This window comes from Saccopteryx bilineata, chromosome 3, assembly GCF_036850765.1.
Source record: "Saccopteryx bilineata isolate mSacBil1 chromosome 3, mSacBil1_pri_phased_curated, whole genome shotgun sequence".
Lineage (NCBI taxonomy): Eukaryota > Metazoa > Chordata > Mammalia > Chiroptera > Emballonuridae > Saccopteryx > Saccopteryx bilineata.
The window spans coordinates 161,058,720-161,085,409 of record NC_089492.1 but is presented as its reverse complement, the minus strand read 5'-3'; the positions used below and the strand labels follow the sequence as shown (position 1 = coordinate 161,085,409).

The 26,690-nt window shown below is 44.0% G+C and overlaps 1 protein-coding gene across 3 annotated transcripts; it reads left to right on the top strand.

The window, feature by feature from the left end:
• The first annotated feature begins 342 nt into the window (after positions 1-342).
• MRPS21 (mitochondrial ribosomal protein S21) lies at positions 343-25,569 on the top strand. 3 transcript variants are annotated; one of them, XM_066268074.1, is made up of 3 exons: positions 343-378; positions 836-950; positions 25,261-25,569. In XM_066268074.1, exons 2-3 carry the CDS (start codon positions 868-870, stop codon positions 25,439-25,441), a joined length of 264 nt encoding a protein of 87 aa, XP_066124171.1. In that variant the 5' UTR covers positions 343-378; positions 836-867; the 3' UTR covers positions 25,442-25,569. The 3 variants fall into 3 exon arrangements, with proteins under 3 accessions (XP_066124171.1, XP_066124173.1, XP_066124172.1); XM_066268076.1 differs by lacking the exon at positions 343-378 and adding an exon at positions 391-410; XM_066268075.1 differs by lacking the exon at positions 343-378 and adding an exon at positions 453-614.
• The last annotated feature ends 1,121 nt before the right edge of the window (positions 25,570-26,690 follow it).

Sequence of the window (26,690 nt, the reverse complement as noted above, 5' to 3'; positions counted from 1 at the left end):
TGCTCAGGTGCTTCGCCTATTTCTCTCATTTTCCTTCCAAAAAAAGAAATGGTTTAAATATCTTTTAAAGATTCAATTGGATTAAGGATTACGGAATCGAGCTGATCTCGGGAGCCTTAGGACCACGACCCTCTGAGAAAGCGAGGGACTTGCTGGCGGGAAGTTTAGGCAACAAGTACTTTGCTTTGTCAGGTGCGGAGTCTTGGGCCGAAGGCCCTGGCGGGGACCGCTGGAAAAACCGGCAACCCCGGCCAGAAAGAACGTTGCCCCGGTTTCTGCACAGCTTCTCTCCATTCATCCCTGGTTTCTCCGTGCGGCGCGACGATGACGTACTTCCGCTTCCGGTTGCGAGCCGTCTGGGCGGTGGCTGCGTCCAGGGTGAGGAGCCGGTTCTAGGGCAAGGAAGGAAGGTGGTGCGGCGGGAGGGCACGTTTGCGCGCAGTCGTCCCCTTTCCTGCAGATCGAGAGAGACCACGTTTCCAGCTCCCCCTCCAGCCCTCCTGGAGCGGCGAGCAGTCATGGGTGGGGGGTGTCTGTGGCGCGGCCGGTGCCTCGGTGCCCGGCACGTTGGTCAGCGTACTGACGCCCTGCTGCCATCGCTGTGCTTCCTTGCGGTAGGGTTTGTATTGGCAGAAAACAACAACGAAGGAGTCTTGCTAATGATTCGCGTGTGATTTGTAGGCTCCGAGAACGTGCACGTGCCCGCTTGTTTATTCTTGATCACGTTGCATACCCAGGGACTGAATAAACCATGTGGTAGAGTGTGTATTCCGTTGTGTTTCTCTTTCACACCGGGTCTCTATATTTTCTTCCTCCTTTCTCCATCATCGTTTAGGTCCTGTAGAGTGAAGACTTAATTCCAAGGTCATGGCAAACCATCTGAAGTTCATTGCCAGGACTGTGATGGTGCAGGACGGAAACGTGGAAGGTGCATACAGGACCCTAAACAGGTAACTATTAAGGGACCAGAATCATGCCTACGGCAACTCTCTTGAAAAATGCAGTTGTTGATCTCTCATATCCTCTGTCATACATTATTCTCAAACCAGTGCCAGCCTAGGTGTTCACACCTTGAGACTTTTCAGTCCTCTAGTTTACTGTCTTCACAGTAAAGTTGTTCTCAAACCTAACTGCACGAACCTTATTTATCCGCAATCATCCCTTTGATGATGAAGCTGAAGTCTACTCAAGACTTCAAATAGAGCCCTAGATAAAGCCCAAAGGAAAAATCAAGTTATAAAGTCACCAGAAAGCAAGAACATAGACCATGTATAGAAAGCTGAGGGAAAGTACCTGACCAGGAGGTGGCACAGTGGATAGAGCGTCGGACTGGCATGCGGAAGGACCCAGGTTCAAGACCCCGAGCTTGCCAGCTTGAGCGTGGGCTCATCTGGCTTGATTGATTTCTCATATGTGCCTTGACAGGGGGCTATAGCAGACCGAGCCAGCGACCTTGGGCTCAAGCTGGTGAGCCTTGCTCAAACCAGATGATCCTGCGCTCAAGCTGGCGACCTTGGGGTCTCGAACCTGGGTCCTCCACATCCCAGTCCGATGTTCTATCCACTGCGCCACCTCCTGGTCAGGCAACACCAAATCATTTTAAATGTCACACAGATCATCTGAGCATACAACTGCTTGTCATTTATCCACTGTGCCACCTCCTGGTCAGGTACTCAAGGTCGCTGGCTTGAGCAAGGGGTTACTCGGTCTGCTGTAGCCCCGGGTCAAGGCAAATATGAGAAAGCAATTAATGAACAACTAAGGTGTCGCAATGAAAAACTGATGATTGATGCTTCTCATCTCTCTCCATCCCTGTCTGTCTGTCCCTCTCTATCTCTCTCTCTGACTGTAAAAAGAACAAAAAAAGAAAACAGAGATGGATTGGTAGGGGACAAAGTTAATAGAATTCGGACTTGGAACCTTGGAGAAGCAAACAAGAGATGAAAATTGTTACTGGTTCAGAGGAAGGTCACAGCATGAGCAGAAACATAGAGATGGAAATGAACTGGCTGGAATGGAGGAGCTGTATTGAAATGTTTTGAATGCTACTGATGAATGCCTTACCACTGTAGTTTCTCAAGCAAATAGTCCCTTAGCCTTTCCTCAGTTGTAATGATTTGTACTTTCTAACATGCCTAATTCATCATTTTCTCTTTCTAGTGTGAAGCAGAGTTTGGAGAAACAAATGCTTGTTCGGTTGAATTTATCAAAGAATTGTATGAAAGAAATCTTAAGAGATTAATTGAGGTAGCCCTCTACCTTAAGGCCAGTAAGGTGGTAGCTTTATTCTACAAGTGAAGGAAGTCGAGGAAGATAAAATTACATTTCTTAGTCACAAAATTATTGAATGGTGGAGGAGAGGGGTGTAAAACACACATCTTTCTAGTGCAGTGTTGTTTGCTCTGTGTTACTAGATTATTTACTAGTTTCTCTAGAAATGGAGAGCTACCTATAGTAGTCATTTTCCAGTTAGGAATCCTTATTTATTGGGTTAAAATTTTGGTGGTGTTCTTGATAACTAAGGGTAAATGAGAGAAAAATCTAGTTGTTAGCAAAGTTCTAGGTGTGATTGGATGGCAGAAGACCACGCAGTAAATGTGGGCAAAGATACTGTCAGAAGGTATATAAATGACAAGCAGTTGTATGCTCAGGATGATCTGTGTGACATTTAAACTGATTTGGTGGCCCTGGCCGGTGGGCTCAGTGGTAGAGCATCAGCCCGGCGTGCGGGGGGTCCCAGGTTCGATTCCCGGCCAGGGCACACAGGAGAAGCGCCCATCTGCTTCTCCACCCCCACCCCCTCTCCTTCCTCTCTGTCTCTCTCTTCCCCTCCCGCAGCCAAGGCTCCACTGGAGCAAAGATGGCCCGGGCGCTGGGGATGGCTCCTTGCCCTCTGCCCCAGGCGCTAGAGTGACTCTGGTCGCAATAGAGCAATGCACCGGAGGGGCAGAGCATCACCCCCTGGTGGGCAGAGTGTTGCCCCTGGTGGGCGTGCCGGGTGGATCCCAGTCGGGCGCATGCAGGAGTCTGTCTGACTGTCTCCCCGTTTCCAGCTTCAGAAAAATACAAAAAAATAAATAAATAAAATGATTTGGTGTTGTCTGACCAGGAGGTGGCGCAGTGGATAGAGCATCAGACTGGGATGTAGAGGACCCAGGTTCTAGACCCCAGGGTTGCCAGCTTGAGCGCGGGCTCATCTGGTTTGAGCAAGGCTCACCAGCTTGAGCCCAAGGTCGCTGGCTCCGACTGCTGTAGCCCCTGTCAAAGCACATACGAGAAATCAATCAATGAACGACTAAGGAGCCGCAACAAAGAATTGATGTTTCTCATCTCTGTCCCTTCCTGTCTGTCTGTTTGTCCGTCCCTATCTGTCCCTCTCTCTGACTGTCTCTGTCTATGTCACACACACAAAAGAAATCTTAAAAAAATAAATAAATAAATAAATAAATAAAATGATTTGGTGGTTGGTCAGTCCCATTTCTTCATTCTGTGTCTGCGCATGCCAGACATATCCCTGGGCAGAAGCTTTTCCCTTTGCATAGACACTTAGATTACGAGTAAAAATAATCCGTTACATACTGGGTGGTAAGCTACCCTATTTTATTTTTTTTCTATTTCTGTTCATTCCTACCTCTCCTTTTTTAGGCCTTCTAGTGGCATGTCTGTGAGAGGGTGGAGATGTCTTGACCTTTTTCTACCCATGATTGGAAGTACAAAATTGATGTCTTTACAGACTCTGTAGTGAATTAGCTAGTGAACTAAAATGCTAAATTTGGGGAAAGAGGCCTGACCTGTGGTGGCGCAGTGGATAAAGCATTGACCTGGTAACGCTGAGGTCGCTGGTTCGAAACCCTGGTCTTGCCTGGTCAAGGCACATATGGGAGTTGATTCTTCCAGTTCCTCCCCCCTTCTCTCTCTCTGTCTCTCTCTCTGTCTCTCCCTCTCTCTCTCTAAAAATGAATAAAATAAAATAAAATAGAAAATTTGGGGAAAGAAAGTCTTACAGATTACTTAACCTTTTTTCTGCCTTCTCCTTGTAAGTTTTTTTTTTTTTTTTTTTTTTTTCTTTTTACAGAGACACAGAGAGTCAGAGAGCAGGATAGACAGACAGGAACGGAGAGATGAGAAGCATCAATCATTAGTTTTTCGTTGCACGTTGCGACACCTTAGTTGTTCATCGATTGCTTTCTCATATGTGCCTTGACTGCAGGCCTTCAGCAGACCGAGTAATCCCTTGCTTGAGCCAGTGACCTTGGGCTCAAGCTGGTGAGCCTTGCTCAAACCAGATAAGCCCACACTCAAGCTGGCAACCTCGGCGTCTCAAACCTGGGACCTTCTGCATCCCAGTCCAATGCTCTATGCAGTGCGCCACCGCCTGGTCATGCTCCCTGTAAGTCTTTTAAAGTGTGTACTTTGATGCATTTATTTTTTTTTAATTTTTAATTTACTTGTTGATTTGAGAAAGACATTGATTTGTTGTTCCACTTATTTATGCATTTGTTGATTGGGTGTTTTTTTTTTTGGTTTTGTTTTTACAGGGACAGAGAGAGAGTCAGAGAGAGGGATAGATAGGGACAGACAGACAGGAATGGAGAGAGATAAGAAGCATCAATCGGCCCTTGCCGGTTGGCTCAGCGGTGGAGCGTCGGCCTGGCGTGCGGGGGACCCGGGTTCGGTTCCCAGCCAGGGCACATGGGAGAGGCGCCCATTTGTTTCTCTGCCCCCCGCCCTCCTTCCTCTCTGTCTCTCTCTTCCCCTCCCGCAGCCGGGGCTCCATTGGAGCGGGGATGGCCCGGGCGCTGGGGATGGCTCCTTGGCCTCTGCCCCAGGTGCTGGAATGGCTCTGGTCGAAACAGGGCGATGCCCCGGAGGGGCAGAGCATCGCCCCCTGGTGGGCAGAGCTTCGCCCCTGGTGGGCGTGCCGGGTGGATCCCGGCCGGGCGCATGCGGGAGTCTGTCTGGCTGTCTCTCCCTGTTTCCGGCTTCAGAAAAATGCAAAAAAAAACAAAAAAAAGAAGCATCAATCGTCAGTTTTTCCTTGCGACGCCTTAGTTGTTCATTGATTGCTTTCTCATATGTGCCTTGACTGTGGGCCTTTAGCAGATCAAGTAACCCCTTTCCTGAGCCAGCAACCTTGGGTCCAAGCTGGTGAGCTTTTTGCTCAAGCCAGATGAGCCCGCGTTCAAGCTGGCGATCTCGGGATTCGAACCTGGGTCCTCCACATCCCAGTTCTATGCTCTATCCACTGCACCACTGCCTGGTAAGGCTGGTTAATTCTTGTATGTGTCCTGACCAGCTATTGAACCTGCACCTTGGTGTATTGCAGTGTTTCCCAACCTTTTTTGCGCCATGCCCCACCTTAACCTTTCTAAAATTTTTATGTCCCCCCCTATGTAACATACATAATTTTAACATTAAAAAATTGATTTGTTCACTTAATAAACATAAATGATAGGTTCTAGGAAGAAATCACTATGAAATTGTTAACAAAACACAGTAAGTAAAATTTCAAAACATATAATGAAAAACAGAAATTTAAATTCCAAATAATTTTAATACAGATTTTTCTATATTAATTTATTATTTTAATTTAGTGTGATCCTTGCGCTTGATGCTTGCTGCACAGAGATTTTATATTAGGTTCCAATTTGGTTAGCTTTAGTCTCAAGTCTCCATGTTGTGTTATATCCAGCCGATTTCTTTTTTTTAACCAGTAAATCATTTACAGCACTAAATCCACATTCAGCTAAAAATGAAGATGGAAACGGAAGCAATAGTTTTCTTGCACATTTGGTTGAATTTGGGTATTTGATTTCTGTTTCCTCACAAAGCCATGCCATCGCTCCTTTGATATTAAACAAAGCTTTAACTGACTCATCATTTTGCAATTCTGCGAGTTCTTCTTGATACTGCATATTTGATATATCAGACAAATCCACTAACATTGGCTGCATCATCCATGTTGGGAAATCAATTTGTTTTAAATCAGAAAATCTTTCTTTTAAATCAGCCGATAGAATATTCAAATGATTGACAAGAACAAGTAAAGCGGTATCAGTTACTTCACATTTTTGGAGCCAATGAAACTGTTTAAAGTTTTTGTTGTTAATATGTTTCTGACATAACTCAATATTGGTAATGAAACCAAATATCTTTGCTTTTGCATCAACAAGAGTTTTATTTGTTCCTTGAAGTTGCTTATTTAATATATTTAGTTTTTCAAAGATATCAGCTAAATAACTCACAAATGCTTTACCATCTATTGTTAACAGATACTTCATTTCAGGTTTGTCGCTTAAAAAATCACTAAGAGTATCAAACAGTTCCATAAATCTTTTCAAACAGTTTCCTTTAGATAGCCATCTTACTTCAGTATGAAATAAAAGTCTCACATGGTCTTCATTTTGTTCTTCACAAAATAGCTTGAAAAGACGCTCACATCTGGCACTGGCTTTAATAGCATTAACACACTTTATTACTGTATGTAATACTTCATTCAGAACAGGCGAGATGTTTTTAGCTACCAAGTTTTCCCTATGAATAACACAATGCACAAGAATCATTTCTGGATTCGCATCTTTCATCAATTTTAAGCAGCCATGTTTCTTGCCCATCATATTGGGAGCACCATCTGCAGCACAAGATGTTATATTTTTCATTGGTATATCGTTGACATCTAAGTAGTTTTTTAGCTTATTATATATATCTTTGGAGGTAGTGGTGCTTTCTAATCTTTTACAGAACAACATTTCTTCAGCAAAATGTCCTTTATCAATATATCTTACATAAGTTATCAATACTGCCTCACTGTCTCTCAAAGTTGATTCATCCATTTGCAAGGAGAATTTTCTTGTTTTCAGCTTTTCAATAAGTTGTTTTTCAATATCCTCACTCATTTCGTCTATTCTTCTGCTAACAGAATTGTTACTGAGTGGCATAGCTTTTACATCTTTGTCATCTTTTTCAAGAACTGTTTTAAGAAATGCTGATATTGACGGTTTTATTAAATTCTCTCCTATAGTGTGATTTTCTCCAGTTTTAGCGATGAATAAAGAAATTTGATAACTAGCCTCAAGAACACGATTATTAGTTAAAGTATGAGCAGTAAATAGAGACTTTAATGTTCTTTTTTCAAAATTTTTCTTTAAAGTTTTAAAGTAACTCAAATCTGAATTAATATGAGCACTATATTTCGCCTTCAAATGCGCCTCAAGGCGACCTCGTTTCATTGATTTGTTGGTCAAGCATTGCTGGCATAAAAGACAAAAAGGAATCTGCTCATCGTGAACAGCGGGTATGAACCCAAATTTTAAATATTCCTCCGAATATTGATGAGTTTTTTTCTTGCTTGCACCACTCATTTTACTATGGGCTATAATAAAAATAAAATCAATTAAAAACTAATATTAAAATATGTTAAAATATATTCAATGTGACATAGAGTAAACGTATACTAAAAATTCATATTTATTTAAATGTATATAACACATTTACTACACTACCACTGCAAATCAAAAGGTATCTATATTTTTTCCGCTTGACAAAATTTTCTGGAAAGTTATGCTTCTAAAATTAAAATTGTCGTGCATGCACTATTATAGCCCCAATAATATTTATAAAATATTAGTGCTTTTTAGCCCCGATGCAAGAAGTACTTAATAAAGAGTTTAATATTGATAAAAATAAAATCAAGTACCAATTATATCTATACAATATATATATGTATACTTATTAAATCAACGAGCTTTTACAACAGTTTTGACTGACACTTATTTCAAATTAACACCAACTGAATGATGTAAAACACGACAGAAGTTGCGATGGGCCAATTAGGTGAGAATAACTGCGTTGTTTAGTGAGTTTTTAAAACGTCCGGGGTTCCCTGCGGCAGACGGCACGCTCCGCGGTGAACCCAGGATGAAGTTTACTTGACGCCAATCACCCAGTTGACATTTTGGTCTCGTCAAACGAAATTATACTTAATAATTATTTACCGCAATTATTTAAGAATTGCATTTTTTGTTAGATTTGGCACCGATATCTAGCATTGCATTTAAATGGCCTGGGGCGAAAGAGTTAAAGTCGTGTCGAGTCCATTTTCAAATTGCCCCCCTTAACTATCGAATTGCCCCCCCTGTGGGGCATGCGCCCCACATTGGGAAACACTGGGATGCTCTAACCAACTGAGCTACCCAGCCAGGGCTATTTTGGTGGATTTAAGTGGGTCTTCTAGTCAAAGTGATTGAGATTTTTGTATTATTATTGAGGGATGTTAAAGGTTAGCTGCTAACTTGATGGTAAAATAAATTTCAAAGGCTTAGCTTTGATATCCCTCATGTCCTCCAGTCCTAAAGTACAAATAATACAAAGGCAAGAAGTTTGTTTTTAGGAAATTAGCTACTTTGACAAAAACGAGAAACAATTTGTGCTGCAATGTTATTTAACAAACCATTTCTTTCTTTCCTTTTTTTGTTTTGTTTTTTGTTTTTTGTATTTTTCTGAAGTGAGAAGCAGAGAGGCAGAGACAGACTCCCACATGCGCCCAACCGGGATCCACCCAGCAGGCCCACCAGGGGGCGATTCTCTGCCCATCTGGGGTATTGCTTTGTTGCAACCAGAGCCATTCTAGTGCCTGAGGCGGAGGCCACAGAGCCATCCCCAGCGCCCAGGCCAACTTTGCTCCAAAGGAGTCTTGGCTGCGGAAGGTGAAGAGAGAGACAGAGAGAAAGGAAAGGGGGAAGGATTGAGAAGCAGATGGACCCTTCTCCTGTGTGCCCTGGCAGGGAATTGAACCCAGGGCATCCCCATGCGGGACTACTGCTCTACCACTGAGCCAACCAGCCAGGGCCCCCCCCCCTTTTTTTAGAGAGAGGAGAGAAAGTGAGAAGCATCAACTCGAACTTGCTTCACGTTAGTTGTTCATTGATGGCTTCTTATATGTAACTTGACAGAGGGTGGGGGAGCTTAAGCAGAGCCAATGATCCCTTCGTCATGCCAGCAATCTTGGGAAAATGTCATTGATCCTGTGCTCAAGCCAGTGACCCTGTACTCAAGCTGGTGAGCCCGTACTGAAGCCAGTGACCTTGGGTTTCGAACCTGGGGCCTCGGTGTCCCAGGTCAATGCTCTATCCACTGTGCTACCACCTGGTCAAGCATTTTTTATTTTACCTAAACATCCTTCTTGGCCTTGTCCAGTTAGCTTAGTGGATAAAGCATTGGCCCAGCATGTAGACATCCTAGTTTTGATCCCTAGTCAGGGCTCACATAAGTGACCATCTGCTTCTCTTCGCCTCCCTCTGCCCCTTCTGTCTGTTCTCTTGCAGCCAGTGGCTTGGTTGTTGCAAGCATCAGCCTCAGGCACTCAGTTGATTCAAGCATTGGTCCCAGATGGGGGTTGCTGGGTGGATCCCAGTTGGGTGCGTGTGCTAGTCTGTCCATCTCCCCTCCTCTTATTTAAAAATAAATAAAAATTCTTCCTGATTGATCTTAGGTGGGTGGTAGGTGAGGGAAGAATAAATAAATGTCAGAAGGTGAGGCTCATTTGTTTAAATGGCATCTGGCTTGGCACCATCTCAGACCTTGTTCTTAGGCTATTTTCAAATCTCTCTAAACTTCTTTCTTTTGTTCTTTTAAAAAAAAATTTTTTCCATTGATTTGAGAGGAAGGGAGAGAGAGAAGAGCACCACTGTTTGTTCCATTTAGTTGTGTACTCTGATTGCTTCTTGTACGTGCCCTGACCTGTACATATCAGGATAGCATTCTAATCAACTGAGCTACCTCACCAGAGCTGTTCTTTCTTCTTTTTGTTTTTTGTGTGTTTCTTTTTTACAGAGACAGAGAGTCAGAGAGAGGGATAGACAGGGACAGACAGACAGGCACGGAGAGATGAGAAGCATCAATCATTAGTTTTTCGTTGTGTGTTGCAACACCTTAGCTGTTCATTGATTGCTTTCTCATACATGCCTTGACCGCAGGCCTCAGCAGACCGAGTAACCCCTTGCTCGAGCCAGCAACCTTGGGCTCAAGCCAATGAACTTTTGCTCCAACCAGATGAGCCTGTGCTCAAGTTGGAGACCTCAGGGTCTCAAACCTGGGTCTTCTGCATCCCAGTCCGACGCTCTATCCACTGCGCCACCGCCTGATCAGGCTCTTTCTCCTTTTTGTTAAACAGCAGCCCCACACTTCTTTTTTTTTTCCCCCCCATTGACTTGAGAAGGGGGGCAGGTGGGGGAGAGAGTAACATCAGCTTGTTCTACTTAGTAGTGCCATTTAGTCGTGTACTCATTGATTGTATCTCGTCCCTGACTGGGGATCAAACTCCCAACCTCTATGCATCAGGACGACACTCTATCCACTGAACAACCCAACTAGGGCCTTTTTTGTTTGTTTCTTTTTAATTGAATTTAGAGAGATGGAAAGAGGGAGAAAGAAAGAGAGAAACATTGATCTGTTCCTGTGTATGCCCTAACTGGAGATCTAACCCACAACCTGTGCACGGGGGGACAATGCTCTAATCAACTGGCCGTGGTGCCCCATACTTCTTTTAAGGTTTTTGTAAAAATCAGAAACAGTAGGAGACTGGTCATTGTGAGCCCATGTGGTTTTTCAACCCTGACTGTCAATTAGACTAAGCTGGGGAAACTTTTAAAAAAAAATTTGCTGCCAGGGCCCATCCTGAGACTAAATCAGAGTCTGTATGGCAGCATCTGACCAGCAGCATTTTAAAAACTGTCCCATGAAGCCCTATCCAGTTACCTCAGTCGGTTAGAGCATCATCCCAAAACGACAAGGTTGTGGGTTCTATCCCTGGTCAGGGCACATACAGGAAGCCACCAGTGAATGTACAACTGAGAACAACAAATGAATGCTTTCCTTCCCCCTCCTCTCCTCTCTCCTTTCCACTCTCTGTCTCTCTAAAAATCAATCAATAAATAAAAAATTGAGCCCTGGCCTGACCAGGCGGTGGTGCAGTGTATAGAGCGTTGGACTGGAATGCCGAGGACCCAGGTTCGAGACCCCGAGGTCGCCAGCTTGAGCACGGGCTCATCTGATGATTTGAGCAAAGCTCACCAGCTTGGACCCAAGGTCGCTGGCTCGAGCAAGGAGTTACTTGGCCTGCTGTAGCCCCATGGTCAAGGCACATATGAGAAAGCAATCAATGAACAACTACGGTGTCGCAACAAAAACTAATGAGTGATGCTTCTCATCTCTCTCCATTTCTATCTGTTCCTATTTGTCCCTCTCTCTGACTCTCCATCTCCGTAAAAAAAAAATAAAAATTGAGCCCTGACCAGATAGCTTGGTTGGTTGGAGTGTCATCCCAAAATGCAGAGGTTGCTGGTTCAGTCCCCAGTCAGGTCACATACAGGATCAGCTCGATGTTACTGTCTCTCTTTCCCTGCCTCACAAAAAAAAAAAACCAAAACCAAAACTGTCCCATAAGATTTTAATATTCAGCCAGGATTGCGGTAGACTTCTTAAGGATAGAGATCTGTGCTTTTTCATTTGTATATCCTTTGCATTTACCAAAGTGTCTGACACATAGAAAGCTCTCAGTAAATGTTTACTTAATGAATATAACTGTTCCTTTTATCTTCTATCTGTTCCTTACTTAAGTATTTGTCAAAGCTTTCCACCAGAGTACCCTTAACAGCAGAAAATGAAGGAAATGCAAGTGTACCTTGTTGTTGTTGTTTTTTGGTTTGTTTTTTTTTTCATTTTTATTTATTCATTTTAGAGAAGAGAGAGAGAGAAGTGGGGGGAGGAGCAGGAAGCATCAACTCCCATATATGCCTTGACTGGGCAGGCCCAGGGTTTTGAACCGGCAACCTCAGCATTCCAGGTTGATGCTTTATCCACTGCGCCACCACAGGTCAGGCTACCTTGTTTTATTGCACTTCACTTTATTGTGTTTTATAGGTGTTTGCTTGCTTGTTTGTTTGTTTTTTAAAAAACAAAGCAAGATGTTCCACCAGCAAAAAGATTACAACTGGCTTTATTGCAGAATTCACTTTATTGTGGTGACTTGGAACTGAACCTCCAATGTTTGTATAGGAGTTCTGCCACCATAAGCAAGCATAGAATGTCTGAAGTCTCTCTATATTTTTTTTTTTAAATAAAATTTTAAGTGAAATTTTTTTATTTGTTGCCCTTATATCTGTTTTAGGACTAGAACCCTTACCCACACTCAAGTTAAAATTGGTGCTCCAGTCGGCCTAGCGTGCGGAGGACCCGGGTTCGATTCCCGGCCAGGGCACACAGTAGAAGCGCCCATTTGCTTCTCCACCCCTCCGCCGCACTTTCCTCTCTGTCTCTCTCTTCCCCTCCCGCAGCCAAGGTTCCATTGGAGCAAAGATGGCCCGGGCGCTGGGGATGGCTCTGTGGCCTCTGCCTCAGGCGCTAGAGTGGCTCTGGTCGCAACATGGTGACACCCAGGATGGGCAGAGCATCGCCCCCTGGTGGGCAGAGCGTCGCCCCCTGGTGGGCGTGCCGGGTGGATCCCGGTCGGGCGCATGCGGGAGTCTGTCTGACGGTCTCTCCCTGTTTCCAGCTTCAGAAAAATAAAAATAAAAAAAAAATTGGTGCTCCAGGCCCTGGCCGGTTGGCTCAGCGGTAGAGTGTCGGCCTGGCGTGCGGGGGACCCGGGTTCGATTCCCGGCCAGGGCACATAGGAGAAGCGCCCATTTGCTTCTCCACCCCCCCCCTCCTTCCTCTCTGTCTCTCTCTTCCCCTCCCACAGCCAAGGCTCCATTGGAGCAAAGATGGCCCGGGCGCTGGGGATGGCTCCTTGGCCTCTGCCCCAGGCGCTAGAGTGGCTCTGGTTGTGGCAGAGCGACGCCCCGGAGGGGCAGAGCATCGCCCTTGGTGGGCGTGCCGGGTGGATCCCGGTCGGGTGCATGCGGGAGTCTGTCTGACTGTCTCTCCCCATTTCCAGCTTCAGAAGAATAAAAAAAATTTAAAAATTTAAAAAAATTGGTGCTCCAGGTAGGTGCATCAAATTTATTCAGAGACTTTTATCTCTGTATAGTACCCTTGGCACTCTGTCAGGAATCCTAGTTAAGACATGTAGCATTACTTTTTCTTCACTACAGGGATTAAAACACCAATAGGTTTTTAGGAATAGGCTTGGGGGAAACCAGTTTACATTACTTAAAAAGAAAAGAATTTAATCAGAAGAGGAGTGGTTAGATAGAAAAATAAATGAAGAGATTCAGGTTTCAGAGACTCAGGCCCTGAGGTGGGATGATCTCTTTTAGGCTTTTGTATAAACTTAGAAAATTCACACTTTGTGGCTGGGACTACCTAGGGAAGTAGGGCAAGAAGAGCGTGGGGTTGGAAGGAGCCAGCGTGGGGCAAGCATTGTGGCGGTGATTTTTATTATGGGGGAGGATACTTGTTTTGTCAATTTATTTTTATTTTTTTATTTTTTTTTACACAGAGCGAGAGTCAGAGAGAGGGATAGATAGGAACAGACAGATAGAAACGCAGAGAGATGAGAAGCATCAATTATCAGTTTTTCGTTGTGGCACTTTAGTTGTTCATTGATTGCTTTCTCATATGTACCTTGACCAGGGGGCTACAGCAGACCGAGTAACCCCTTGCTCAAGCCAGCAACCTTGGGTCCAAGCTGGTGAGCTTTGTTCAAACCAGATAAGCCCACACTCAAGCTGGCTACCTTGGGGTCTTGAGCCTGGGTCCTCCGCATTCCAGTCCGACACTCTATCCACTGCACTACCGCCTGGTCAGGCTATTTTGTCAATTTAGACATTTCTATTCCTTTTTATCTTGGAGTGTTAGATGTATGGCCCATAAATTATATTTTAGCCTCAGGAAATAAAGTGATACTTTAATCTCTATTATTTAGCTCTTAGAATAATTTTCTAGGCAAGGACTTCTAAGCACTCAGATTTGAGCGAGCAGGTTCTGGAGTGTCCCAGTCTTTCTGTCTGTTAGCCACAGTATTCTCTGATGCACTCTTCCTTACCTCTGTTTCTCTGCTTTTCCCTAATGTCCTCTCTCTGGCCACCTTTTTCTGCACATTATCTATTACATCCCAGGTGTCTCCTTATCTCTCTCAGCTTTCTGATACTTAGTTGTTTAAAAATAAGTTGCATGTCCTGTGGTCTAATTACAACAGTAGATAAAGAGCAAATGAGAGGAGAGGGAAGTGGTTAAAACCTGAGCATGTGTAGAGGGCAGAGGCAGTCTACAAAGGAAACAACCTACTTGTCTGCCCAGTGAGACATCCGCAAAAATGTTTGTTATATAACCAAGGACCCTCATTGGTGCCCTGGGAATGAGGAGATAGTGGGGGTTGCTAGGAAGCCCTGGCTGGCCCCCAAGCAAGGAAAGGCAAGCACACTGGACACATGCCCAAATAACCCCTTTTATGTTTCTGGGCCCATTGAGTCCTTCTGCATACACATTGGTCCTGATGTAGGCTAACTACACAGACATGTGAGTCTGCCACCCCCAACCTTCCCCAGCTTCTTTTATATAATCCGTTGAATTTCACCAAAACTGGCAGCTGATTTCTCCTTCAGTGTTATGTTGCCAGGCTCCTGATCTCAAGGCTGATCTGTTTGCACTCTAAGTCTTCTAGTTGTTGAGCTACCGTTGAAAGCTGAAACATCATTAGTAACACCGTCTCTGTTTACTTCTTGAGTTCTGAAAAGCTCTTCCTGTATCCTTATTATAGATGTGTTGAGTAGATACCTCTACCATAGGAAATCAGACATTGGAAAATAATCTGTTGGTGGAGGTTGTGGTTTTTTTCTTTTTAGGATAACTAGAAAGTACAGAGTAAGAGAGGGAATCCCCACCTGGAATCTTGGAATGTATTTGTTCTGCATTCAGGAGTTAGAGCTATCCAGGGAACGCAATTAGAAGCCCCATAATTATGTTGGGGGCCACCGATCTTTTCATTCTTACCGCTCCTCCATTCTTATATTCTTTTGTTACTTTTTTCTTTTTTTAATTTTTTTTTCTTTACAGAGACAGAGAGAGAGTCAGAGAGAGGGACAGATGAGAACAGACAGACAGGAATAGAGAAAGATGAGAAGCATCAATCATCAGTTTTTCATTGCGACACCTTAGTTGTTCATTGATTGCTTTCTCATATGTGCCTTGACCGTGGGCCTTCAGCAGACCGAGTAACCCCTTGCTTAATCCAGCGACCTTGGGACCAAGCTGGTGAGCTTTGCTCAAGCCAGATGAGCCCGTGCTCAAGCTGGCAACCTCGGGGTCTCGAACCTGGGTCCTTAGCATCCCAGTCCGATGCTCCATCCACTTAGCCACCGCCTGGTCAGGCTATTACTTTTTTCTTGTCTTACTTTTTTGCCTCATCACAGAGGCATTTACTTGGTAAGATGATCACTTCTGTTTCAAACCCCTTTTGAAACTCCAGTAGGATACTTGAGTATGTGTCCAATCTCCCTCCTCCCTTTGCAGTTTTCTTTCATCCTATTTTAAACTGTCATTCTAGTAGGCTCCTCTTCTTAGTTGAAGTCATATCCAGGGGTCTCTGTTCTTTTCTTTTTTTTGTAATTTTTTTCAAAGTTAGAAGCAGGGAGCCAGTCAGACAGACTCCTGCATGCGCCCAATTGAGATCCACCCAGCATGCCCACCAGGGGGCAATGCTCGGCCCCTCTGGGGCATTGCTCCACTGCAGCTGGAGCCATTCTAGTGCCTGAGGCAGAGGCCATGGAGCCATCCTCAGTGCCTGGGCTAACTTTGCTCCAGTGGAGCCTTGGCTGCAGAAGAAAGAGATAAAGAGAAAGGAGAGGGGGTGGGGTGGAGAAGCAGATGGGCGCTTCTCCTGTGTGCCTTGACTGGGAATCGAACCTAGGACTTCCACGTGCCGGGCCGATGCTATACTGCTGAGCCAACCAGCCAAGGCCCATGGGTCTCTGCTCTTTTTTTTGTCTCTTCCCAAATCCAGTAGTCTCTTTTTCCTTTTTATCTTATATACTCACTTTTTATTTTTAGGGACTTTTTTGTTTTTTCTCTAATATACTAGTGTCTAGTGCAAAAAGTAGCCTTCATTAAATGATAAACAAGGTCTAGACAGAAGTAAATGCTTAGGTGTTTGGATCGTGTCTTCTTGGTTTTCATCTCTTTACTCTAATTAAGGAGCCTAGCCCAGCTCTTTCCTCCTTCTTTGTCCCCTTTGCTCATGTGTGCTGCAGTAGTTTGTCTTCTGAACCTCAGCGATTTTTGTTTGAGAACTAGAATACTATTGTGGAGCACAGCACAAAATAACTGAATTCTACTTTTAGCTCTACTTTGTGATCTTGGGCAGATCAGCCTTCCTAAATTTCAGTTTCCTGATCTGTAAAGAGACAACATTACCTGCTTAATCAATTTCATAGGATTGTAATTAGGATCATGGGTGTGAAAATGCTATAAAAAATCTAACGTGCCAACTTAATAAAGGTAATATTATTGAGGCTTTCTGAGCCAGTATTCCCAAGAACTGTGTCTAGTATAAAGTCACTTAATCCCTTGAGCTGTGGATATTTGTCACCCACCTAAACTGCAGTGGTTGGCAAACTCATTAGTCAACAGAACCAAATATCAACAGTACAATGATTGAAATTTCTTTTGAGAGCCAAATTTTTTAAACTTAAACTATAGGTAGGTACATTCCTTATCGAGGTAGCGCCTGCATGTGGTATTTTGTGGAAGAGCCACACTCGGGCCAAAGAGCCTCATGTGGCTCTCAAGCTGCAGTTTGCCAACCACCGAGTTCTGATATTCATTTTTGTGATATACAGTGTGTCCTTAAAGTCATGGTGCACTTTTGACCGGTCACAGGAAAGCAACAAAAGACGATAGAAATGTGAAATCTGCACCAAATAAAAGGAAAACCCTCCTAGTTTCTGTAGGATGATGTGGCAGCATGTGTGCATGTGCAGATGATGGTGTAATACCGTGTATACAGTAGAGCAGCCCATAGCCATGCCAGTCGAGATGTGGACGGTACAGAGGAAAGTTCAGTGTGTTCTGTGGCTCGCTAAATTCGAATCCGTAACCAAAGTGCAACGTGAATATCAGCGCGTTTATAACGAAGCGCCACCACAAAGGAATAACATTACTTGGTGGGATAAGCAGTTGAAGGAAACCGGCAGTTTGGTGGAGAAACCCCGTTCTGGTAGGCTATCAGTCAGTGACGAGTCTGTAGAGGCTATATGGGTTAGCTACCTAAGGAGCCATAAAAAATCTGTGCGTGAGCCTGACCTGTGGTGGCGCAGTGGATAAAGCAAGCGTCGACCTGGAAATGCTGAGGTCGCCGGTTTGAAACCCTGGGCTTGCCTGGTCAAGGCACATATGGGAGTTGATGCTTCCAGCTCCTCCTCCCTTTTCTCTCTCTCTCCCTCTCTCTCTCCTCTCTAAAATGAATAAATAAATTAAAAAATTTAAAAAAAAAATCTGTGCGTGAGCCCACATCGAACTGCACTGAATAGGTATGAAACTGGGAGAGTTTTCCTTTTATTTGGTGCAGATTTCACATTTCTATTGTCTTTTGTTGCTTTCCTGAGACCAGTCAAAAGTGCACCATGCTGTCTGACTGCCTCCCCGTTTCCAACTTCAGAAAAATACAAAAAAAAAAAAAATGCATCATGACTTTACAGACACACTGTATTTAGTGGTAAAGGCTTACTCCCTAACCTTAAGAATCACACGACCCCTTAAGGGAGATAAAAAACAACACATAGTTAAATATAATATTATCTGATCAACACTTTAAAAGAGGCATTAATAATGTGCTGCAGCATTGGTTCTCTCTGGACCATCAGCAGCAAAATCACCTGTGAACTTGTTAGAAATGCACATTCTTACCCTATCCCAGTGGTAGTCAACCTGATCCCTACCGCCCAGTAGTGGGCATTCCAGCTTTCACGGTGGGCGGTAGTGGAGCAACCAAAGTATAAATAAAAAGATTTAATTATAGTAAGTTATTTTATAAAGATTTATTCTGCCAAACTTAGTGAAAATCTGACATAAACTACTTGGTAAGTAATTATTATATGCTTTAATTTACTGTAACTCTGCTTCATAAATTTTATAGAGTAAAGTTACTTCCCTACTTTATAAATCATCATTACTGTGGAACCGGTGGGTGGTTAGAAAATTTTACTACTAACAGATACAAAAGTGGGCAGTAGGTATAAAAAGGTTGACTACCCCTGCCCTAGCCAGTTGGCTCAATAATAGAGCATCCACCCTATATGTGTACATCCTGGGTTCAATTCCCGGTCAGGGCACACAGGAGAAGCGCCCTTCTGCTTCTTCACCCCTCCCCCTCTCGCTTCTTTTTCTGTCTCTCTCCCTCTCTCCTCCTCCCTCCCCTCCCCTGTAGCCATAGCTCAATTGGAGCGAGTTGACCTTAGGTGCTGAGAATGGCTCCATGGTCTCTGCCTCAGGCTCTAAGAAGAGCTCGGTGGCTGAACAACGGAACAACACCTCAGATGGGCAGAGCATTGCCCCAGTGGTCTTACCGGGTGGATCTCAGGCAGGGCACATGTAGGATCTGTCTCTCTGCCTTCCCTTCTCTCACTGAATAAAAAAAAAGAAGGGAAATGCACATTCCTGGGCTCCACCCTAGACTGGCATCAGAAACTGGAGGTGGCCCTGCAATGTGTTTTAATAAGTTTTCCTTTGCTACATGCTAAAAATTGAGAACTGCTATGCTTTGGAACAGAAGGAAGGAATGATAAATTTCAACTGGACCAGTTTACAGATATAACTACTGATTCAGGCTTCTTTTTTTTTTAATTCTTTATTTATTCATTTTAGAGAGGAGAGAGAAGGGGGAGGAGCAGGAAGCATCAACTCCCCCATGTGCCTTGACCAGGCAAGCCCGGGGTTTAGAACAGGCAACCTCAGCATTCCAGGTCGATGCTCCTTCCACTGCGCCACCACAGGTCAGGCCTGAATCAGGTTTTTGAAATATAGATAGGATTTTATAAAACAGAAAAAGAAAAGAATGATATTCCAAGTAAAGGGAACATCTTGAGCAAAGATAAAAAATAGATATGTAGCCTGACCAGGCAGTGATACAGTGGATAGAGTGTTGGACTGGGATGCAGAGGACCCAGGTTTGAGACCCCAAAGTCGCCAACTTGAGCACGGGCTCATCTGGCTTGAACAGAAAAAGAAAAAGCTCACCAGCTTGGACCCAAGGTTGCTGGCTCGAGCAAGGGGTCTGCTGAAGGCCCACGGTCAAGGCACATATGAGAAAGCAATCAATGAACAACTAAGGTGTCACAGAGAAAAACTGATGATTGATGCTTCTCGTCTCTCTCCGTTCCTGTCTGTCTGTCCCTCTCTCTGACTCTCTCTGTCACTGTAAAAAAAAAAATTTTTTTTAAATAGATATGTATTATGTTTGGAGAACTGCACCTAGTTCATTGTGACTGGGCATAGGCTTAATAAGGGCAAGTTATTAAAGATAAAGCTAGAGAAATAGGGTGAAGCTTAGATATTTAGGGATTCAGGCTTACACTGGTAGTTCCCAGACTTAGCTGCACATTGGAATCACCATGTTTCTCTCCCCTTGTGATGTAGTTCATCTGGAGTGTGGCCTAGTTGGTGAAATTTTTGCAAGATCCTTAGGTGATTGTAATGTGCAAGCAAGACTGGGAACCACTGGCTTAGATTGCATTTTGTCTGTTGGGAAAGATTGTTTTGCATCAGAGTGACGTGATCCAGTTTATGTTTTAGGACAGTAATTGGTGTAGGGAAGGAGAATGGAAATAGGGCAACCTATAGTACTTACCTTTCACAATTTTTTTTAATTTTTAAAAAATTTTTTTTACAGAGACAGAGTCAGAGAGAGGGATAGACAGGGACAGACAGACAGGAACATAGAGAGATGAGAAGCATCAATCATTAGTTTTTTGGGCCTGACCTGTGGTGGCGCAGTGGATAAAGCATCGACCTGGAAATGCTGAGGTCGCCAGTTCGAAACCCTGGGCTTGCCTGGTCAAGGCACATATGGGAGTTGATGCTTCCTGCTCCTCCCCCCTTCTCTCTCTCTCTCCTTTCTAAAATGAATAAAAAATAAAAAAATAAAAAAAATCACTAGTTTTTCGTTGCGCATTGCGACACCTTAGTTGTTCATTGATTGCTTTCTCATATGTGCCTTGACTGCGGGCCTTCAGCAGACCGAGTAACCCCTTGCTCGAGCCAGCGACCTTGGGTCCAAGCTGGTGAGCTTTTGCTCAAACCAGATGAGCCCACGTTCAAGCTGGCGACCTCAGGGTCTCGAACCTGGGTCCTCCTCATCCCAGTCTGACACTCTATCCACTGCGCCACCTCCTGGTCAGGCACTTTTCACAATTCAAATAAGTTTAGGAAGCCTTCATATCACTGTCTCATCGTCAAGTTCAGATCAAGTGCCTCTCCTATGTGCTTCTATAGCAACGTTTCCTTTATGTGTACCTACACTCTTGTAACTCTTGTATAATTGTCTTTTCTACTAGACTTCTGGGGCAGGGAAACATGTCTAAATTTTTCTATCTTTAGCATTTCACACAGTGTCTGGTACAGAGTTGTGATTCTGTAAATACTTATTGATTAAATGACCAGTGGGATGATTATTTCGGTAATCCAGGTACAAGATGATAAGAATCATAATTAGAGCTGTGGCTATAGGAAAGGAGAGAAGGAAGGGATCTAAGAACTATTTCAGGATATGAAAATTATAGGATATGGTAACTGTGGATGTAGGAAGTAAAGGAGAAAGCCTAGTCTAGGAATGTTCTGAGGTTTTTAGCTTTTGTATCTGGTGGTATTATTCCCAGAGTACAGAGAAGGAGGAATGGATTTTAGGAGGAGACAATAAATTTGCTTTTTGTAGGATTTGAGGCAGTTGGAAATTACAGTCTAGCTCTCAGATAAAATTGGGGTTAGCAGTCAAGATTTAGGGGTCAGTAGTGTCTGTTTCCTGGCCGAGTAGCTCAGTTGGTTAGAGCGTTGTCTCAACATGCCAACATTGCATGTCAGAGCACATACAAGGATCAGCCAATGGGAAAAAAAAAAAAGAATCAGCCAATGAATGCATAAGTTGAACATCAAACCAATGTCTCTCTCTCTTTTCCTTCCTCTCTAAAATCAATAAAAATAATTTTTAATCTAACAAAAAAAGTGTCTGGATCAGTTCTCAATTGTGGATCTACATTAGACTTATTTAGGAGTCTTTTAAAAACATTTCCAGCCTGACCAGTGGTGGCACAGTGGGTAGAGCATCAGCCTAGGACACTGAGGTCCTGGAGTCGAAGCCCCAAGGTTGCTGTCTTGAGCACATGCTCGCCGGCTTGAGTGTGAAGTCACTGGCTTGAACACAGGGTCATCAACATGATCCAAGGGTTGCTGGCTTGAGCCCAAAGGTATCTGGCTTGAACCTAAAGCCACTGGTTTGTACACTGCTCACAAAAATTAGGGGATCAGGGCCTGACCAGGCGGTGGCGCAGTGAATAGAGCGTCGGACTGGGATGCGGAAAGACCCAGGTTTGAGACCCCGAGGTCGCCAGCTTGAGTGCGGGCTCATCTGGCTTGAGCAAAAAGCTCACCAGCTTGGACCCAAGGTCGCTGGCTTGAGCAAGGGGTTACTCGGTCTGCTGAAGGCCCGTGGTCAAGGCATATATGAGAAAGCAATCAATGAACACCTAAGGTGTCGCAACACGCAACGAAAAACTAATGATTGATGCTTCTCATCTCTCTCCGTTCCTGTCTGTCTGTCCCTGTCTATCTCTGCCTCTGTAAAAAATAAATAAATAAAAATAAATAAGTAATTACAAAAATTAGGGGATCAGGGAACGTGCTGATACTCCAGTACTTTCAGCCTTTTGTATAGTATTTTCACCAATGAAATTAAAGTTGGTTTTGCATCTCATTTGCATAATAAACAACTTTCTTTGATTTGTTTGCTTTTCTGATCTTGTTTAATAAAAAATAAAATAGACTGACCAGGCAGTGGTGCAGTGGATAGAGCGTTGGACTGGAATGCCGAGGACCCGAGTTTGAAACCCCGAGGTCGCCAGCTTGAGTGCGGGCTCATCTGGTTTGAGGAAAAGCCCACCAGCTTGAACCCAAGGTCGCTGGCTCCAGCAAGGGGTTACTCGGTCTGCTGAAGGCCCGCGGTCAAGGCACATATGAGAAAGCAATCAATGACCAACTAAGGTGTCGCAACACGCAATGAAAAACTAATGATTGATGCTTCTCATCTCTCTCCGTTACTGTCTGTCTGTCCCTATCTATTCCTCTCTCTGACTCACTCTCTATCTCTGTAAAAAAATAAATTAATGAATTAAAATAAAATAAAATAAAATGCTTCTTTTTTTAATCACTTTATATTTATTTTGAAATATCCCTCAATTTTTGTGAGCAGTATACAAGGGGTCACTGGCTCGGCTGGAGGGTCACCCCTCCCCCGTCAAGACATGTATGAGAAGCAATCAATGGACAACTAAAGTGACACAACTACAAGTTAATACTTTTCATCTCCTTTCCTGTCTGTCTCTCACACAAAAAAAGAAAAACACCACTCCAGACCAATTAAGTCAGACTATCTGAGGAATGGGGCCTAGGCCCCATCAGTACCTTTTAAAAACTATGTATGGAGTGGTTCAATTGTGCATTGTGGTTGAGGCTCACTGGTAGAGGTTAAGGAAATCATGTTTAGACAGAAACTAAATGGTTTACAGTCAGAATCTGGAGGGATACTAATATTTAAAGGTAAATTGAGGAAGAAAGCCAGCAAAGGAGACCTTTTGTGGGCCAAGATACTGAGTCTTTTGGTGACTTACTTCTAGTGTTGGGTCCACATGACTTTTAGGCATGACAGTGTTTTCAGCAGAACCCAAATTATCTGTTTCTTCTGCTTCTGGGAGTTTGCAGGATAGGATACCTTTGACTTCCATCTCTGCCACTGAAACCTAGATAAATTAATTTACACAAATACTAAAGAGTAGCCTACAAATCATTCTCAATGTTAAACAACAAGAGGCTGGGAGAGGATCTCATAGGTATAGTGGCTCCTGTTTCTATTCACACGTGTAATTTACCCAAAGCTCAAATCTTTTCAAATTCATGTTCAATTTATTGTTGTTATCTTGGGCTTCCTAATATAACATAGTGGTAATAAATAGGATTTCCTACTGGGCAGAAGTAGCTGGAGTTTTCTCTTATTATATCCCCCTTCCAATTATAATAGCGATGTCTCAATCTTATCACCAATTGTGTTTGTGACTTTTTACATGTAATGAAAGGGCAGGGAAAGCATGAATGGGGCCATGTAAACAATGCCAGGAATGGAGGGCAGCAGCAGCAGGTGCCTCCAGATCTCAGGATCAACTGATGATGGCTTGAGAGGAAGACAAATTACAGATGGAAGCCAGAGCTCTCAGGAGCCGAGGGATTAGTTAGGTTATAGAATAAGCATCAATATTTTCTTGGCTCAGTGAAAACAAAGAGGTGAGTTCGAGGTTGGCGTGTTATAAATCCAATAGGAGGAGATAAATAGTGATGGACAAGAATTTGACTTGTGGGCAATGAACATGTGATATATGGTATACAGAGATGTGTTGTAGAATAGGGCACTTGAAACCTGTATAATTAAGTTAACTAATGTCACCCTGATGGATTCAATTTTAAAAAAATACAGTAGGATAAACTGCATTTCAAGGAATTGGCAGGGGTCAGGGCAGAGGAAAACAGATTGAGCTCAGTTTTATGGACATTTAAAGATTAATAAAATGTGGTTTCTGCCAGAACTGTGGTGGTGCAGAGTGGATAAAGCGTCAACCTGGAATGCTAGGGTTGCCAGTTTGAAACCCTGGACTTGCCTGGTCAAGGCAAATATGAGAGTTGATGCTCCCTGTTCCTCATCCCCCTCCTCCCTCCCTCTCTCTCTCTCTTCTCTCTAAAATGGATAAGTGAAATCTGTTTTTTAAAAATGTAGTTTCTGCCTTTGGGGATTTTTAGTCTAATGAGGGAAATGTTTGTGTAAGTCACTAATGGAAGGATAAAACGAAATAATTGCTAAGTGGGTCTACATAAAGTAAATGATTTTTTCTAATTAAAGGTGATGAGAAAGCTTTGTGGTGAGGTGACAACTGGGTTTGACATAAAAAAGATGAGGAAAATTACAATCTGAGGGTTGGCAACTGGGAGTTGAAGGTGACATTCTAGGCAGAGGAAGAAGCACGAGTAAAGACTTGATAATAGAGTGTGTTCAGGGAGTAGTCAGCAACATAGTGGGTTGGAGCATGTGGTACCTGAAAAAATGATGGGTGAGGCTTTTATTTTAATGTTCCCATTTGTATCACTGGCGTGATGAGGCCTCTTCTTTCCCTGTATTAAGTAGACCTGGAGATTTCTCAGACCTACAGACTTCTGTTGTATCAGTTTTTAAACACAATAAGGATGGAACTACATTCTCCACTAAGGACCAAGTAGGAATCACCTCCAGTGAATTTTTTCTTTTTTGGCTACTGCAATGACTCACCCATGTGAAGACTCTGAAGCGACCCCTTGGTTGAGAATCACTGCCATAGGGAGCCACTGTTCTTATGGGACTGTGTCATATCCATCCCTCAGGCATACTGTGGTAGAATAAAGGTTGAGAACATGGCCCTGACTATAAACTCTCCAGGAGCAAGGACTATGTAATTAATTTTTTTTTCTTTTTTTTTTTCTGAAGCTGGAAACAGGGAGAGACAGTCAGACAGACTCCCGCATGCACCCGACCGGGATCCACCCGGCACGCCCACCAGGGGGCGACGCTCTGCCCACCAGGGGGCGATGCTCTGCCCATCCTGGGCGTCGCCATGTTGCGACCAGAGCCAGTCTAGCGCCTGGGGCAGAGGCCACAGAGCCATCCCCAGCACCCGGGCCATCTTTGCTCCAATGGAGCCTTGGCTGCGGGAGGGGAAGAGAGAGACAGAGAGGAAAGCGCGGCGGGGGGCTGGAGAAGCAAATGGGCGCTTCTCCTGTGTGCCCTGGCCGGGAATCGAACCCGGGTCCTCTGCACGCTAGGCCGACGCTCTACCGCTGAGCCAACTGGCCAGGGCTGTAATTAATTATTTTTTATCCCCCCTGCTTCTATAGTTAGGCAGTTAATGCTATACCACCACCATCACACCCTAATTTTTATAAACATCAATTGTTTGGTCAGTTGACTTCTGGTCATCTGTAAAATTGGAAAGGAATAATAATGAACCCACACTTCTAACTTTATTGCCTGTCTTAATACAGAATCCTCACCATGGATGGGCTCATTGAGGACATCAGGCGACGCCGGTACTATGAGAAGCCTTGCCGCCGGCGACAGAGGGAAAGCTATGAAACCTGCCGAAGGATCTACAACATGGAAATGACTCGCAAGATCAACTTTTTGATGCGAAAGAACCGAGCAGATCCATGGCAAGGCTGCTGAGGCCTGTGCATAGTAGGCCCTGTAGGAAAACCCCTATCCAGTTGTGTCTCCACCTCTTGTCTTTGTGCAACCCCATTTTCTCTTACCATTTCTTGCAATAAACTCAATCATGTATAGTAACAATCCCACTGGTTAGTGTTGGACCCTCTCTTACTGTGAAAGATAAACTGAGTCAAAAAGTAGTCTGAGGGAAGAGTAGTCGTTGCCACGGACTGGTTAGGATGGAGGAATGGGGAATTATTGTCTAACATTAATGGGTACAGAATTTGAATTTGGGAAGGTGGAAATGTTTTGGAGATGGATGGTTGTTACAAAGTTACATACGGTGTGAATGTACTTAATGCCACTGAATGGCACACTCAGATGGTTAAAATGGTAGATTTTTATGTGATGTATATAAATTTGTTTAGTCTAGAAGAAGTAAGGAAATTTTCTAAAGTGTAGTGCAATATACCTACCATTTCCTACCCAATTTTTATAAAACACAAAGCGAGATCTTATCATTCGAAAAGTATGTGTTACTGTTGACTGTACTGCACCCCAACTGTTAGGTAAAAGAGGGGAAGGAATGTATTTAGAATAAATTCTGCTTCTGAAATACCCATCAACCAGACTAGAGTGCTGGAATCCTTGCCCAAAGGAGTGCTTAAGACAAATCTAACATTCATGCCTGTTCCCCCCCCCCTTTTTTTTTTGTGACAGACAGAGGGACAGATAGGGACAGACAGACAGGAAGGGAGAGAGATAAGAAGCATCAATTCTTCGTTGTGGCACCTTAGTTGTTCGTTGATGTTTTCCATATGTGCCTTGGGGGGGGCAAGGCTACAGCAGACCAAGTGACCCCTTGCTCAAGCCAAAGACCTTGGGCTCAAGCTGGTGAGCCTTGCTCAAACCAGATGAGCCTGCGCTCAAGCTGGCGACCTTGGGGTCTCAAACCTGGGTCTTGCGTGTCCCAGTCTGACACTCTATCCATTGCGCCACTGCCTGGTCAGGCTTTTTAAAATTTTTCTGAAGTGAGAAGCAGGGAGGCAAAGAGATAGACTCCCGCATGTGCTGGACCTGGATCCACCTGGCTTGCCCACCGGGGGTGATGCTCTGCCCATCTGGAGCCCTTGCTCCATTGCAACTGGAGCCATTTTAGCGCCTGAGGCAGAGGCCATGGTGCCATCCTCAGCACCAAGGCCAACTTGCTTCAATGGAGCCTTGGTTGCAAGAAGGGAAGAGAGAGATAAAAGGAAGAGAGGGAAGG